This window comes from Thalassophryne amazonica, chromosome 6 (assembly GCF_902500255.1).
Source record: "Thalassophryne amazonica chromosome 6, fThaAma1.1, whole genome shotgun sequence".
Classification (NCBI taxonomy): Eukaryota; Metazoa; Chordata; class Actinopteri; order Batrachoidiformes; family Batrachoididae; genus Thalassophryne; species Thalassophryne amazonica.
The window spans coordinates 18,170,774-18,187,820 of NC_047108.1; the positions used below are offsets into that span (position 1 = coordinate 18,170,774).

Genomic DNA, 17,047 nt, shown 5'->3' on the forward strand with positions numbered 1-17,047 from the left:
TCTCTCCTGATGACTCTCCTGACTACGTGAATGACTCATTACCATGAATAAAAGACTGAAACTGCTTTGACCTGAGTACCCCATTATAAACAGGGGACAAAGCGTGTCTCAGACCGCCTCCCCGGTTAGGTCTGGGTTTCAAGTGTTTCACATTCAGTACTTCCTTCACTCCTCTCAAACCATTTCTTTTCTCTGGCTAAGATTTAAACTTCCTTGTCCTCAAAAGTGTGGTTAGTGTCTTTAAGGTGGAGATGAACTGCAGACTGAGGTCCACCGGCGCCCTCTCTGCGGTGCTGGTATAGCCATTTGTGCAACGGCTGCTTAGTCTCACCTATGTAGTGTTTGTTAGTTTTCCTGACATCTGATAGAATACACTACATTGCTCTGTTTGTAACTAGGGATCCTGTCCTTAGGGTGAACTAATTTCTGTCTCAAGGTGTTAACAGGTTTAAAGTAAACTGGGATTTTGTGCTGTCTGAAGATCCTCTGTAGTTTTTTCCCCTACTCCTGCTAAATAAGGGAGAGACACTCCTCTTCTTCTTGGCTCTGTCTCCTGTCTGTCTGGACTCTTTGTTCTTTGAAACTTCTGCACTTTATCCAGGGACCATCGTAGGTACCCACATACCTTGAGGGCTTTCCGGACATGTTGTTCTTTAGCCCTTCCCTCTGTAGTTGTGGGCACCTGTAGGGCTCTGTGTTGAAGAGTCCTGCGGCTATAAGAATAAAATCATTAACTACCTCCAAAACCTGGAGAAAGAGCGACTCATTGACAGGTGAAAAATTCATTAATCCCTCAGTGCAGCTCTGAGAGCAAAGACTAACAAAATAGATATTTAAATGCTCCCACCAATAAAAACTAGAGCACCACGCTTGTAGAGTGCAAACCTCCGCCAACACTAGTTCCCAGTTCCACTAATTTTTACCTTGGTACAAAGGTCAAAGTCCTATTAGAAGTGACTTTTCATAAGTTAAAATATAATACAAAATATAGATCAAAAGGGCTTTTCAGTGTGAAAAAGAATCAAATTTATCCACTAAATCCGCAATACGGATCAGATGGGAACAAGCTTGATCTATTCATTGAGATTATCACTTTTCATCTCATTCTCACAAATGAGGGTGATTGAGGCACTTTTGATTGAGATATAATGCAAAATGTACGTTAAAGGGGATTTTCAATGTTAAATTTAAATGGCCACACAATCCAGATCAGGTCTGGATCAAAGTAGAGAAGCTTGAATCTTCGACTGGACTGGGTTGCTTGATGTGAGAATGTTACTAGTTACAAACAGAGCAATGTAGTGTATTCTATCAGATGTCAGGAAAACTGTAACGAACACTACATAGGTGAGACTAAGCAACCGTTGCACAAAAGGCTATACCAGCACCGCAGAGAGGGTGCCAGTGGACCTCAGTCTGCAGTTCATCTCTACCTTAAAGGCACTAACCACACGTTTGAGGACAAGCAAGTTAAAATCTTAGCCAGAGAAAAGAAATGGTTTGAGAGGTGAGTGAAGGAAGCATTGTATGTGAAACTGTTGAAAACCAGCCTTAACTGGGGAGGGGGTCTGAGACACGCTTTGTCCCCTGTTTATAATGGGGTACTCAGCTCAAAGCAGTTTGTTTCATTAGGAGGGTGCTAACTGGAGCACAATAGGTACTAATTAGAACATTTGTTAGTCATTAGCCAATAGCAGTCTGCCTCTCGGTAGAAGGGATCTGGTTAGGTTTAAAACTCCAGCTTTTGCTGGCTTCTGTTATTCTTCGCTACAAGAGTCAAGACAGAAGTCAGACTACTAGAGCAAGAATTTTAGCTGAGGAAGCTTCTGCAACTAGAAGTGAAACGTCCAGTCGAAGATTCAAGCTTCTCTACTATGGAAACCACCTGGACAACTGAGAGCCTCATCTGGATCAAACTTTATCAGGTGATAGTCAGTGCCACCCTGCACCTCACTTTCAAATATGAGAGTGATTGGGGCATGTTTGATTAAGATCTAATGTAAACAATTGCAATCCGTAATCTGGATCAAATTTTCTCAGTGGATAAAGGATACCATCCTACACAACACTCTCAAATATGAAGGAAACTTGATCTTCTTTTGACAGTTATGAATTTTTGAAAATTTGTTCAATGTTAAAGATAGGAATTTTCCCAATTTTCCAAGATTTTTCCTGACTTTGATCTGTGACCTTGAAAATGGAATCACTTCTTGCTGATCAGGATATGAATCTTCAGTAAAAGATTTCATAACGATATATGAAAAATTATGGGCTCCAGGCTGTTCAAAAACAAAAAACAGACAAACAGCGGTGAGAACAGAAGTTGGAGGAGGTAAAAAAGATCTTTAAAATTACATGACAGTTCACAGTTACACAATCATGCAGTTTAAATGGTTAAACTACAAAATTTGAAGATGTGAAAATGAAATAGAAGCAATGGTGCTGCTGCATCCTTTATTTAAGATGCTGACAGCTGTTGTGCATCTCAGTGCTTCAGGATCTGTGCAGTCACTCTGTCACATTTAGCTCAATTTTATTGGACAAATAAATTTGCGTCCATGTCCAAAACAGAGCGAGGAGTCATATTAGCTGTTTCACATCATCTGGTTTGATCAAATGCTGTTCTACTGGTTATTATAACTGAATTGTAATTCTTCCTACTGCATATAGGTACTACTAACATACCGCCAGAGGGGGTGCAGTACTTGTCTGAATTTTCCAGGATTGGCTGGCAAACACATTTCCATCTTCTCTGTAACCCACGATGTGAAAACAAAAATCGAGCGCTAATGTAGTGAAGCACACTGTGCTTGTTCATTTTTGCATTGAAGATGACAGATTGCAGTTATTTTTTCACAAGTCAGCATCATGGTTACCTTTCTGAGGGTTTCCTCTGCTGGTCCCATGGTGTGAAGAGAAAAAAACCCAACAAAATGTCAGTGAATGAAGACCGTCAGTTGGGCAAAGTTTCCTAAAGACCACAAAAGGCAAAAGCTGCTGCACCATAAGGAGGACAAGGAACGTTGTGCAAAACATTAAATGCAGATGGAACTGTTGCTACGGAACCAAAATATTAATTTGGAACAACTACAAGGAATCAAACAGAAATCATCAATGGAGCGAACATTGTTGCAAGCAGACTGAAAGAAATGCCATGACACAGCTCTCCATCACCTGGAAGGAAACGCCGCAGCGCACATCTTGATTACCCAGAAGACTCTGGGTGGAAACGCCATGGCACAGCTCTCAATCACCCGGAAGGAAACGCCACAGTGCACCTCTTGATCTGCCTGGAAACTCCGAGTAGACATGCTACGGTGCAGCTCTCAATCCCAAGAAGATTCCACGGTGCTCTTCACTGGTTCAGAGCAGACACCAGTACAGGCATGAGCACGAGGAGGAGCCAGGTGTTGGTCACTGAGTTTGTTTGCTTGATTTTTGGAAATAAACCAGATAATTTTGAGTGATTTTAAATTAGAAATGGGTTTAATTTGTGAAATAATACAACTTATTGCAAAAGGTTTTCAGTTGTGGGACCGTCATATTCCTGAAATTGTCACACAGCTCTTTGACTTTGAGCACTTATCACACAGACTTTGAGCTAACACGTGTGAAAGTAACACTAAACAAACGCTGAAAATAATTTTAAAAACTAGAAGCACTCAGAGAGTGCAAACCTCCGCCAAGGTCATGGGGTCACTGACGCCATAACATCTACACGCTGTGGAATCATTGAACCTAAAAAAGTTTAACAATGATGTTTGCTCAGTAGTAAAAAAGTTTAATCTGCTGTGACTGGATAGCATATATCCTTAGCGCTTGGCATCACAGTTTATTGCAACTTGCACCTTTCCAAGAAGCTACTGTCATCTGAGCACTGATATTGATATTGCATGTGCTTATAGACAAAAACAAATGAGACAAAATTCTATTTATTATTCAACTAAACTGCAAATATATGATTTTTTTTAACATTTATGAAACACTTCTCTAAGTAAATAACAGTAAATTCTGAAATAGAACTATTTTTTAAGTGTTGCATGTGCTACATAATGAAGTGCACCTTCTATATATTCAGTGAAGTGCACTGAAGCAGAATATATGTGACAGTAAGGTGCTGGGTTTTCTGGATCCTAGGCGTGATTCATCAACACCTGGGAGTGGGTTTTGCACCTTGTGTACTTTGTTCAGTGATGTGCACTGAACCAGAACTTAACCACTGCTGAGTATACTGCTGACTCATCACTTTGCTTTTGCAGTGAAGTGATCTGGATAGTGATATTCATTGCTACTAAAATATAATAATGCCAAATGATAGTCCATCTTATAAATTCATTGTGCTCCCCAGCCCTGTATAGTTTGTCATGAGGGATTTCGTCTTTGCAGTGTGTTGTATTTGACATCGTTTACTAACAAGGCCATAGGGTCACTGACCCTAAAGAGATTCCCTCCTTGGCACAGTGATCTATTCAACAATTCAGTGTTACAACCAAAACTATGATACATACACTTTTCTTTCCTGTATATTTGACATCCTTGACCATGAAAACATACCACTAGAACTTGGAATCCCTTTTATGTCTTTATTAGTTCAAAAGTTATTGTATAAAAACGATTTTTCGGTAATGGTGGTTTTCTTCTGGATCTAGCTCCATAACATTTGAAGCTACATCAAATCTGATAACACCTTACTGAATCAGTACAGATTCAGCTACAATTTAGTTGTGCATATCTAGCTTCATTTGTCACCTCACACTGACACATTTTCTATTTTCCCTATATTTTTGCATATTCTGGATCACCAGATCTGGAATCCGGATCTGATCATCACCAAACTTTGTTGCTTGATAGAACATTTGACTATGTTACATCCTAATTTTTTTTCAAGCCTTTCTGCCTTGTTTTTGTGGAGTTAGAAAGTAGGATGTCAAAATCCCCCCTATCCCGCAATGGTGAAGAATCCTTTAAAAAATTCCTGGATCTGGATCGTGATCTGGATCACCACTAAAATTGAATCACTTGTTCCTCATGTCATTTCCAACCACTCCACAAAATTTCATCAAAATCTGTTCAAAACCTTTTGAGTTATCCTGCTGACAGACAGACAGACAAACAAACAAACTCGACCGAAAACATAACCTCCTTGGCGGAGGTAATAAAGCATATTAGCCAGGCAAGGCTAAACAGAAATCATTTGTGTTCTAATGTCACAAGATGTGTTTTTGCTGGCAAAAATAAATTAAATAAATAGTAATAATAATAACAAAGGCTGTTGACAATGCAGTGTATTCTTGGTCAATGTTTACAATACACGGTTGGGAGAATTGGTAACTTATCTTCATAGTCATCTGGCTAGTCTAACCTAGTCGCTACAATGGCACAGTTTGCTGAGTCAGCTGACATGTAGTTAACTTGTTTTTCTCTCTTTTGGCTCTAACCATGTTTGCTCAGGTGTGTTAAATCAGAGGATCATCTGTCATTACTTTATTAACATTAATATTACTGTGGATAAATAAACTCAGAGTTCTGTTCTAGTTGAGACTGAAACACAGGAAGTCTCCATGTTGTTGTTGATGTTGATGTGATCCTGAGCAGCCACGTGTTTATATTTGTTGTTGAATTTCAGATGTCTGATAAATTCCGGTATCGCCGACCAAACGGTCCCCCCTAAAAATTGGTCTGCCCTGCCTCCACTGTGCATGCGTCATTTCAGACCACAGCAGCACGTCAGTCTCTTCACTGAAAGTGATCAAATGGAGTAATGTGATTATTAACCATCAGATGACAAAGTAAAACCTCTTAAATCATTCTAAAGTCAGTTTTAAGCAGAAACAAGGTGATAATTGTTGAAACTTTGAAATGATGCACAGTGAATGCAGCGAGCAGCCCGTGTAGCGGTGGCGCTCTGATCACTTCATTCGTCTTTTACGATGAAATAATGCTGAATGTATGTGGAAATGATTGTTGTCCAAAAGCTTCAGAAATCTGTGGCTGAGACGGATCATGACTGGAGGCAGTTTGAAGCAGAAACGAGGTGATAATCAGTGAACCGCGGCTGATGATGCATGCACAGTGAAGGCAGGGGGGCATATTTTTAGGGGGGACCGTTTGGTCAGCAACACCGGTTTGTTTTTGTTTTCTCTTTTTTGTCATCTAATTGAAGTTAAAAATTCTGAAAATAAACACAAATGTTTTATGACATTTTTATTGTTTATTTTGTGAATATCAGAAGAGCCAACTTCATTTTGACAATAATGAATACTTATTTGAGTCTCTTCAATTAAATTGAGAATAAGACCCAACAACTGGCCCCGCCTCCACACACCCCCCCTCTCTCTCTCTGTCTGTGTCTGTCTGTCTCTCACTGTCTCTCTCTCTGTCTCTCTCCTCCACTCCTCTTTCCTCCCCCTCTCTCTTTTTTGCTCTCTTCCCCCTCTCTCTTTCTCTCCTCTCTCTTTCTCTCTCTCCTCCCCCTCTCACTCTCTCTTTCTCCCTCTCTCTCTCACTCTTTTCTTTCTCCTCCTCCGCTCTCTCTATTTCTCTCTCTTTTCTTTCTCTCCCCCCCCCTCTCTCTTTCTGTCTCTCCTCCCCCTCCCCTCTCTGTCTCTGCAGACAGGTTCGGTCTCGTAGTTCCAGTCCGAGCAGCTCATCTGTCTTTGTGAGTATTATCTCAGGAGTTGAACTTCATTCTGTGTGTTTTTGATGATGTCTCCTTGTCTGGTGTTCAGTACCTTAGGAATCGTTTTATGTTTTTTAAGCTTATTGTCACCAGTAATACTAATGATTTCTTTATTATCATTTCTTCATTCCCCCTCTTTCTGTGATGCTGTGGAGGATTTGTTAAAAAAACTAATATTTGTGTCACTAGAAATATTTTAATTGTGACACAAATTGAGATAAATTGGCAGAACCATAACATGAAAATTATATGAAATATGTGGAGGTGAAGGTGGCATGGTGGCTTAGTGGTTAGCACTGTTGCCTTGCAGCGAGAAGGTTGTGGGATTGCTTTTTGCCTGGTCCTTTCTTGGGAGTTTCTGTGTATGTGTGGATTCTTCCCACGGACACATAGGTGAACCAGTGACTCAACACTGACCGTATGTGTGAATGTTTTTGTCTGTCTATATGTGGACATGTGATGGAGTGGTGTCCTGTCCAGGGTGGACTGCTGCTGGGACAGGTTCCAGTCCCCATGTATGTGGGTATAGAAAATGATTGAAATGTGGAGATGAAAAGCTGAGCAAGAGAAGTGATTTTTTTAATTGAACGTTTTATTCATGAGCTGACAGTTTAGTCAAAAGTGTTTAAAGTTGTTTTTAAACATAATTCCTTTGTATGATCTATGTTTGATCTTATTTTTGTCTTCATGATGCACTCACGGACTGTTTTGAGTTTGTTACACAGTGACAATGCTGCCGGGGACACGATCAGGTGAGCCGCTAAACTAGTCAAGCTCCGTGCTGTAAATCTGGGGTTAAAGAGTCAAGGTCAGAGAGTCCTCAGCCTGGAGACAACCTGGGTGCTGACTGGTGTTTAGTGATGCTGATATTTGCAGGAGACTGAAGATCCAGGTCTTCAGGGTCCTGGTGCTGCCTGTCTCACTGTGTGGTTCTCAGGCTTGGACCTACAGTTCTTAATTTCTAGTTCACAGGATAAATTCTCTTCTTTGTCCTCTCAGGTTAGCCCCGCCCCTCTGTTTGTCAAACATGTCCCATGAAGAAGAGCTGACCGCTGCTGGCCTTCAGATCATCGATCCACACTGCTGGTTCTGTGCTCCCAGCTGTCAATCACTGGACAGTCCTTCCATCCCGACTCCTCCTTCCTCCTCTTTTTTTGGGGATTCTCAATTAGCTCCACCCCCAAACCCTCTCCAGTGCTCCTCATCCTCCTCCTTCTCTGTTGCCTTCAGTCAAACGACTGGAACACCAAAAACTTATTATGGCGACGTTTATGGCTCCTCCTCCAGTCTACCATGGGAGCAGGACAACATTCCAGGTGAGAAACTATAAGATGACGTCTGGTTCTTTGGTGTTGAACTTCAGTAACTTAGCACAAGTGTGTGTTATTGCAGAGGAGCGCGAGTGTGTGAGCTGCGGGACAAACAGCGCCCCTCTGTGGCAGAGGGATGCCACTGGTGGTCAGCTATGTAGCAGCTGCAGCTTCAAGCAGAAAAATGGCAAACACGACAAACCACTGCTGAGACAGAAGAGAAAAACAGTAAGACCTCATCGACCCACATCCCCTAAACCAGACCAGTCAGTGAAAAGTACAACCCCTGGCAAAAATTATGGAATCACCGGCCTCGGAGGATGTTCATTCAGTTGTTTAATTTTGTAGAAAAAAAGCAGATCACAGACATGACACAAAACTAAAGTCATTTCAAATGGCAACTTTCTGGCTTTAAGAAACACTATAAGAAATCAGGAAAAAAAATTGTGGCAGTCAGTAACAGTTACTTTTTTAGACCAAGTAGAGGGAAAGAAATAATTATGGAATCATGAAAAACAAAAGAACGCTCCAACACATCACTAGTATGTTGTTGCACCACCTCTGGGTTTTATAACAGCTTGCAGTCTCTGAGGCATGGACTTAATGAGTGACAAACAGTACTCTTCATCAATCTGGCTCCAACTTTCTCTGATTGCTGTTGCCAGATCAGCTTTGCAGGTTGGAGCCTTGTCATGGACCATTTTCTTCAACTTCCACCAAAGATTTTCAATTGGATTAAGATCCAGACTTATTTGCAGGCCATGACATTGACCCTATGTGTCTTTTTGCAAGGAATGTTTTCACAGTTTTTGCTCTATGGCAAGATGCATTATCATCTTGAAAAATGATTTCATCATCCCCAAACATCCTTTCAATTGATGGGATAAGAAAAGTGTCCAAAATATCAACGTAAACTTGTGCATTTATTGATGATGTAATGACAGCCATCTCCCCAGTGCCTTTACCTGACATGCAGCCCCATATCATCAATGACTGTGGAAATGTACATGTTCTCTTCAGGCAGTCATCTTTATAAATCTCATTGGAACGGCACCAAACAAAAGTTCCAGCATCATCACCTTGCCCAATGCAGATTCGAGATTCATCACTGAATATGACTTTCATCCAGTCATCCACAGTCCACGATTGCTTTTCCTTAGCCCATTGTAACCTTGTTTTTTCTGTTTAGGTGTTAATGATGGCTTTCGTTTAGCTTTTCTGTATGTAAATCCCATTTCCTTTAGGCGGTTTCTTACAGTTCAGTCACAGACGTTGACTCCAGTTTCCTCCCATTCGTTCCTCATTTGTTTTGTTGTGCATTTTCGATTTTTGAGACATATTACTTTAAGTTTTCTGTCTTGATGCTTTGATGTCTTCCTTGGTCTACCAGTATGTTTGCCTTTAACAACCTTCCCATGCTGTTTGTATTTGGTCCAGAGTTTAGACACAGCTGACTGTAAACAACCAACATCTTTTGCAGCATTGCGTGATGATTTACCCTCTTTTAAGAGTTTGATAATCCTCTCCTTTGTTTCAATTGACATCTCTCGTGTTGGAGCCATGATTCATGTCAGTCCACTTGGTGCAACAGCTCTCCAAGGTGTGATCACTCCTTTTTAGATGCAGACTAACGAGCAGATCTGATTTGATGCAGGTGTTAGTTTTGGGGATGAAAATTTACAGGGTGATTCCATAATTGTTTCCTCAGAATTGAGTGATTCCATATTTTTCCCTCTGCTTGGTCTAAAAAGTAACCGTTACTGACTGCCACAATTATTTTTCCTGATTTCTTATAGTGTTTCTTAAAGCCAGAAAGTTGCCATTTGAAATGACTATAGTTTTGTGTCATGTCTGTGATCTGCTTTTTTTCTACAAAATTAAACAACTGAATGAACATCCTCCGAGGCCGGTGATTCCATAATTATTGCCAGGGGTTGTAGTAAGACCTCGTCGACCCGCATCCCATAAACAAGACCAGTCAGTGAAAACCAGTAAGACGTCATCGACCCGCATCCCCTAAACCAGACCAATCAGTGAAAACCAGTAAGACCTCATTGACTCACAGCCCCTAGAAAACCAGTAAGACCTCATTGACCCGCATCCCCTAAACCAGACCAGTCAGAGAAAACCAGTAAGACCTCATTGACCCGCATCCCCTAAACCAGACCAGTCAGAGAACACCAGTAAGACCTCATCGACCCGCATCCCCTAAGCCAGACCAGTCAGAGAAACCAGTAAGACCTCATTGACTCACATCCCCTAGAAAACCAGTAAGACCTCAACGACCCGCATCCCATAAACAAAATCAGTCAGAGAAAACCAGTAAGACCTCATCGATCCACATCCCCTAAACAAGATCAGTCAGAGAAAACCAGTAAGACCTCATAGACCCGCATCCCATAAACAAGATCAGTCAGAGAAATCCAGTAAGACCTCATCGACCCGCATCCCCTAAACCAGACCAGTCTGAGAAAACCAGTAAGACCTCATCAATCCGCATCCCCTAAACAAGATCAGTCAGAGAAAACCAGTAAGACCTCATCGACCTACATCCCCTAAACCAGACCAGTCTGAGAAAACCAGTAAGACCTCATCGACCCGCATCCCCTAAACCAGACCAGTCTGAGAAAACCAGTAAGACCTCATCGGCCGGCATCCCCTAAACCAGACCAGTCAGAGAAAACCAGTAAGACCTCATCGACCCGCATCCCCTAAACCAGACCAGTCTGAGAAAACCAGTAAGACCTCATCGGCCGGCATCCCCTAAACCAGACCAGTCAGAGAAAACCAGTAAGACATCATCAACCCGCATCCCCTAAACCAGACCAGTCTGAGAAAACCAGTAAGACCTCATCGACCGGCATCCCATAAACAAGATCAGTCAAAGTAAACCAGTAAGACCTCATTGACCTACATACCTTAGAGGTGCATGTCAAAACATTGGAACATGATGAAAATGTTTCATATTTTTTGTCAGTTATTTCAAGTAGCAAATATTTTAACTCTATAACTGAAATGTTTCAAACATTTTTTTTTTAATTTTAATTTTGATCTTAATGGCTTACAGCTCCAAAAAAATAGAAAATGTGTATCTCAAAATATAAGAATATTTTATTTTAACTCGCTATTTCTGCAGTATAAATCCCATGAATGTCTCAGTCTGGTTCAGTGCACACGACCACAGTCACTTATCCAGAAGACACTCATTGTGGTCTACAAAAGACCACAATGAAGACCTCGTCATCATTCCTGGAAGGGCCCGCATGTTTATGGAAAGTTGACTGGAAGAGAAAAGTGTGGTCGAAAAAGACAAACAACAGGGTTGAGCTGCAGTCTTGTCAAGCAAACCTGGTTGAAGGACTCTGGTGAGCCTCACAATGAGTGGACTGAGGCTGGAGTCAGTGTATCAAGAGTTGCCACACAGATATTTCTAATATCAAGCCACTCCTGAACCAGAGACCGTGTCAGAAGTGTCTTATCTGAGCTGAAGAAAAAGTGGTCCAAAGTCCTCTTTTCAGATGAAAATAAATTTAGCATTTCATTGGGAAATCCAGATCTCAGGGTCTGGATGAAGAGTGGAGAGACACAGAATCCAAGCTGCTTGAGGTCCACTGTGAGGTTTCTACACTTTGGGGCACCATGTCTTCTGCTAGTCCAAAGTCAATGCAGCCATCTACCAGAAGGTTTTTGATCACTTCATGCATCCATCTGACAAGCTTTGATGGAGATGATGATTTCATTCCCCAGCAGGACTCGGTACTCGCCCACAATGCCAAAACTATGAGGAACCATTTTGCTAACCATTTTGCTAACCATGATGTTACTGTTCTCCATTTTCCCCACAGACAACAGACCTCTCAGATTTATCTGCTGACCGACTTAAAGGGGCCTCCAAATTTTTTAATTTTGAAATATTAAACATCTTCCACAAATGTCAGTTTATATCTGGACATTCGGGAGATAAGTTCAGGATATATTTAGCTTAGCAGAGCACAATTAATGGAAACAGATCAAAACAGCTAACAAATGCTCATGCTCACCTAGCTTAGCACATGGACACAAACGCGATGTGGACTCTCAAACCGGTGACAACTAGTGTTTGGGTGTTTTCTAGAGATTCTTACTTTTGTCTATTTGCAGACTTTGATGCACAGAAAAGGAACACAGTGCGCTAACTGTTCGACGACAGCAACCACGCTGTGGAGAAGAAATGTCGCCGGAGAGTCCGTCTGCAACGCCTGTGGACTCTACTATAAACTACACCAGGTACTACGACTTGTCTGTAAAGGACACCAGGTACTACAACTCTAGTATTAACTACACCAGGTGCTATGACTCTACTGTAAACTACAGCAGATGCTACAATTCTACTATAACCTACACCAGGTACTACGACTGTACTGTAAACTACACCAGACGCCACGACTCTACTATAACCTACACCAGGTACTACGACTCTACTGTAACCTACACCAGGTACTATGACTGTACTGTAAACTACACCAGACGCTACGACTCTACTATAACCTACACCAGGTACTATGACTGTACTGTAAACTACACCAGACGCTACAACTCTACTATAACCTACACCAGGTACTACGACTCTACTGTAAACTACACCAGACACTACGACTCTACTGTAACCTACACCAGGTACTATGACTGTACTGTAAACTACACCAGATGCCACGACTCTACTATAACCTACACCAGGTACTACGACTCTACTGTAAACTACACCAGACGCTACAACTCTACTATAACCTACACCAGGTACTACGACTCTACTGTAAACTACCAGACGCTACGACTCTACTATAACCTACACCAGGTACTACAACTCTACTGTAACCTACACCAGGTACTATGACTGTACTGTAAACTACACCAGACGCTACGACTCTACTATAACCTACACCAGGTACTATGACTGTACTGTAAACCACACCAGACGCTACGACTCTACTATAACCTACACCAGGTACTACGACTCTACTGTAAACTACACCAGACGCGATGACTCTAGTATAACCTACACCAGGTACTATGTACTGTAAACTACACCAGACGCGATGACTCTACTATAACCTACACCAGGTACTACAACTGTAGTATAACCTACACCAGGTACTACGACTGTACTATAAACTACACCAGGTACTACAACTCTAGTACACTCAACAAAAATATAAATGCAACACTTTTGGTTTTGCTCCCATTTTGTATGAGATGAACTCAAAGATCTAAAACTTTTTCCACATACACAATATCACCATTTCCCTCAAATATTGTTCACAAACCAGTCTAAATCTGTGATAGTGAGCACTTCTCCTTTGCTGAGATAATCCATCCCACCTCACAGGTGTGCCATATCAAGATGCTGATTAGACACCACGATTAGTGCACAGGTGAGACTTAGACTGCCCACAATAAAAGGCCACTCTGAAAGGTGCAGTTTTGTTTTATTGGGGGGATACCAGTCAGTATCTGGTGTGACCACCATTTGCCTCATGCAGTGCAACACATCTCCTTCGCATAGAGTTGATCAGGTTGTCAATTGTGGCCTGTGGAATGTTGGTCCACTCCTCTTCAATGGCTGTGCGAAGTTGCTGGATATTGGCAGGAACTGGTACACGCTGTGTACCAGTTCTACTATAAACTACACCAGGTACTACGACTTGACTGTAAAGGACACCAGGTACTACAACTCTAGTATTAACTACACCAGGTACTACAGTTCTACTGTAAACTAAACGTTTTCTGAAACTTTTTTTTTTTTTCAGGTCAACAGGCCGCTAATGATGAAAACTGACGTCATTAAAACCAGAAACTGCAAACAAATAAGAGCAAGAAAACCAACCAATCAGAAACCAAGCTCACATGATTGGATCCACTGAGAACCAATCAGTTTCAGTGAACCTGATCTGAAACAGGACATCGCTTCCATTCACTGATGAAATAAATAAATATTTGAATTCATCTTTTTACTCATTTTGAAGTTCTGTCTTCTTTCGTAAATAAACCTGCTGAAAAATTCTGATCTTCAGATTCTTTTCCTTTGTTTAAACTTATTACCTGCTGTTTTTCTTTCACACTCTTCAGTTCTCATCCCAAAGTATATTGGAACACAAATCCTGACTAATTTTTGCAGAACACTGGAAAGATGAAGAGCAGCAGAGCATTTAGAACCTCAGGCTTTATTTTCTGGTATTTTCATCTAAATGTCTGAACATAAACCAAAAACATTGTCTGGCCAACCAAAAATGTTGGAACGTGTCAGTGAAAAGTGTCTCTCATGGCCCTGGAGTGTTGGGACGTCACCTGCAGATGTCTGTGAAGAAAACTTAAGTCAGCTGAGTGTTTATAGTTCATGGTACTTTGTCACAATACTTGTTGCAATAAGTATTACATTGTACAACAGTTACAAGTTAGATGCTAATAACAGGGAAACAATTATAAAAGTCTGAATATGCTCATTAATTTGATGACAACAAATAAATGAAATTAAGTTGACCACAAAAAACATGAACTACGAGTATTTTGGGTTCATAGTCTCTGCAATTAAAGAGGAATGAAAAGTAAATATAAAAATCACTGCTTTTTTTCCTTCTTCATTTTTTAATCTGCGTTTTTCACACTGTCCCAAGATGGTAAATGTGAATTCTACATATCTCCATTTAAACTGATGAGATGAAATTCTACAGATATTCTAAATAACAATAAGTAATTCTTTAAAAAATAATCCCAAATATATAGTTGCAACTGGGCAGCGCGGTGGCTTAGTGGTTAGCACTGTTGCCTCACAGCGAGCAGGTCGTGGGTTCAATTCCCATGACCTTTCTGTGTGGAGTTTGCATGTTCTCCCCGTGTTTGTGTGGGTTTCCTCCGGGTGCTCCGGTTGCCTCCCACATCCAAAGACACGCGGGTTAGGTGGATTGGGATCTTTAAATTGTCCGTAGGTGTGTGGGTGTGTCTGTTTGTTTGTTTGTTTGTGGCCCTGCGACAGACGTGCTGCATCCTGTCCTGGGTGTACCCCGCCTAGCGCTCTATGACTGCTGGGATAGGCTCCAGCCCCCCATGACCATTAATTGGACTAAGCGGTAGAAGAATGAATGAATGAATATATACTCAACAAAAATATAAACGCAACACTTTTGGTTTTGCTCCCATTTTGTATGAGATTAACTCAACGATCTAAAACTTTTTCCACATACACAATATCACCATTTCCCTCAAATACTGTGCACAAACCAGTCTAAATCTGTGATATTGAGCACTTCTCCTTTGCTGAGATAATCCATCCCACCTCACAGGTGTGCCATATCAAGATGCTGATTAGACACCATGATTAGTGCACAGGTGTGCCTTAGACTGCCCACAATAAAAGGCCACTCTGAAAGGTGCAGTTTTGTTTTATTGGGGGGGATACCAGTCAGTATCTGGTGTGACCACCATTTGCCTCATGCAGTGCAACACATCTCCTTCGCATCATCCGTGAAGAGAACACCTCTCCAACGTGCCAAACGGCAGCAAATGTGAGCATTTGCCCACTCAAATCGGTTACAACAATGAACTGGAGTCAGGTCGAGACCCCGATGAGGACGACGAGCATGCAGATGAGCTTCCCTGAGACAGTTTCTGACAGTTTGTGCAGAAATTCTTTGGTTATGCAAACCGATTGTTCCAGTAGCTGTCCGAGTGGATGGTCTCAGATGATCTTGGAGGTGAACATGCTGGATGTGGAGGTCCTGGGCTGGTGTGGTTACACATGGTCTGCGGTTGTGAGGCTGGTTGGATGTACTGCCAAATTCTCTGAAACGCCTTTGGAGACGGCTTATGGTAGAGAAATGAACATTCAATACACGAGCAACAGTTCTGGTTGACATTCCTGCTGTCAGCATGCCAATTGCACACTCCCTCAAATCTTGCGACATCTGTGGCATTGTGCTGTGTGATAAAACTGCACCTTTCAGAGTGGCCTTTTATTGTGGGCAGTCTAAGGCACACCTGTGCACTAATCATGGTGTCTAATCAGCATCTTGATATGGCACACCTGTGAGGTGGGATGGATTATCTCAACAAAGGAGAAGTGCTCACTATCACAGATTCAGACTGGTTTGTGAACAATATTTGAGAGAAATGGTAATATTGTATATGTGGAAAAAGTTTTAGATCTTTGAGTTCATCTCATACAAAATGGGAGCAAAACCAAAAGTGTTGCGTTTATATTTTTGTTGAGTGTAGTTGCAACTATCCAAAAGTCCAATGAATATCTTCTTCACAGTTGAACATGTCCTAAATGTCTTCTGGTTGTATCAGTGAAAAACATCATGACTCAAAATGTCCTTCATGTATCTACAACTAAAGTCGTGACTCCTTCAAATGAAACTCGAGTGCTGTTCAGTTTTTGTGCTTCATTGTAAAAATTAAGAAATTACAGACTCCTGGAAACAGGTGATGCAGCATCATCAACTTTGTAAATGTAATGCATCACAAATATTTTGAGTTTTCCTCAGAAATAGCATTGAAGGTATCTAAAATATGTACAGAATCATGTATGCTGTGATTTGTGGTTCTGATTACTACAAACCTACTAACAGGTTCTACATGTGTATCAAAAGGTAAAAATGTGAAGGCTTCTTTATTTTTATATTTGTAGAGTGAAAGCCTTAAATATTTCTGTCCTAAAATACGGTGTACCTCAGGGATGTGTTCTTGGCTGCTTGTTTTCTGTTTAAGTTCCACCCATTCTTCAGATTAGCCTTTCACTGTTATGCTGATGATAATCAGCTTTACACACCTGTTAATACAACAAGCACAACTTATAGTAGCTTTGACCTCTGCACTGTGTATGTACTCTCACTTCACTCAGGACATGAACTCACCATCGCCAGCATGGAAGGCGGGTGCTCTGACCAGAAGGCTACAACCCAGGCTCTGGCCTGTGTGGCCAGAAAGTCCTTTAGCTGTTGGTGAGTGAGGTTTACCGGCTACCACATGTGCAGCGACTCCTGCTGGCCTTGGTCACAGTAGCAACTTGCGTTTATCTCATCCA

The 17,047-nt window shown here is 41.4% G+C and overlaps 1 protein-coding gene across 1 annotated transcript; it reads left to right on the plus strand.

Moving 5' to 3' along the window:
- Nucleotides 1–6,541: 6,541 nt before the first annotated feature.
- gata1b (GATA binding protein 1b) lies at nucleotides 6,542–13,920 on the plus strand. The gene is made up of 5 exons (XM_034171566.1): nucleotides 6,542–6,658; nucleotides 7,679–7,995; nucleotides 8,072–8,217; nucleotides 12,130–12,255; nucleotides 13,776–13,920. Exons 2-5 carry the CDS (start codon nucleotides 7,707–7,709, stop codon nucleotides 13,887–13,889), a joined length of 675 nt encoding a protein of 224 aa, XP_034027457.1. The 5' UTR covers nucleotides 6,542–6,658; nucleotides 7,679–7,706; the 3' UTR covers nucleotides 13,890–13,920.
- The last annotated feature ends 3,127 nt before the right edge of the window (nucleotides 13,921–17,047 follow it).

Bases quoted from the DNA above. Each gene is read 5' to 3' on its own strand.
- gata1b (XM_034171566.1), top strand. From the start codon at position 7,707: ATGTCCCATGAAGAAGAGCTGACCGCTGCTGGCCTTCAGATCATCGAT. The intron at 7,996-8,071 runs GTGAGAAACTAT...GTGTTATTGCAG, and splicing joins GGAGCAGGACAACATTCCAG to AGGAGCGCGAGTGTGTGAGC. The intron at 8,218-12,129 runs GTAAGACCTCAT...GTCTATTTGCAG, and splicing joins TGAGACAGAAGAGAAAAACA to ACTTTGATGCACAGAAAAGG.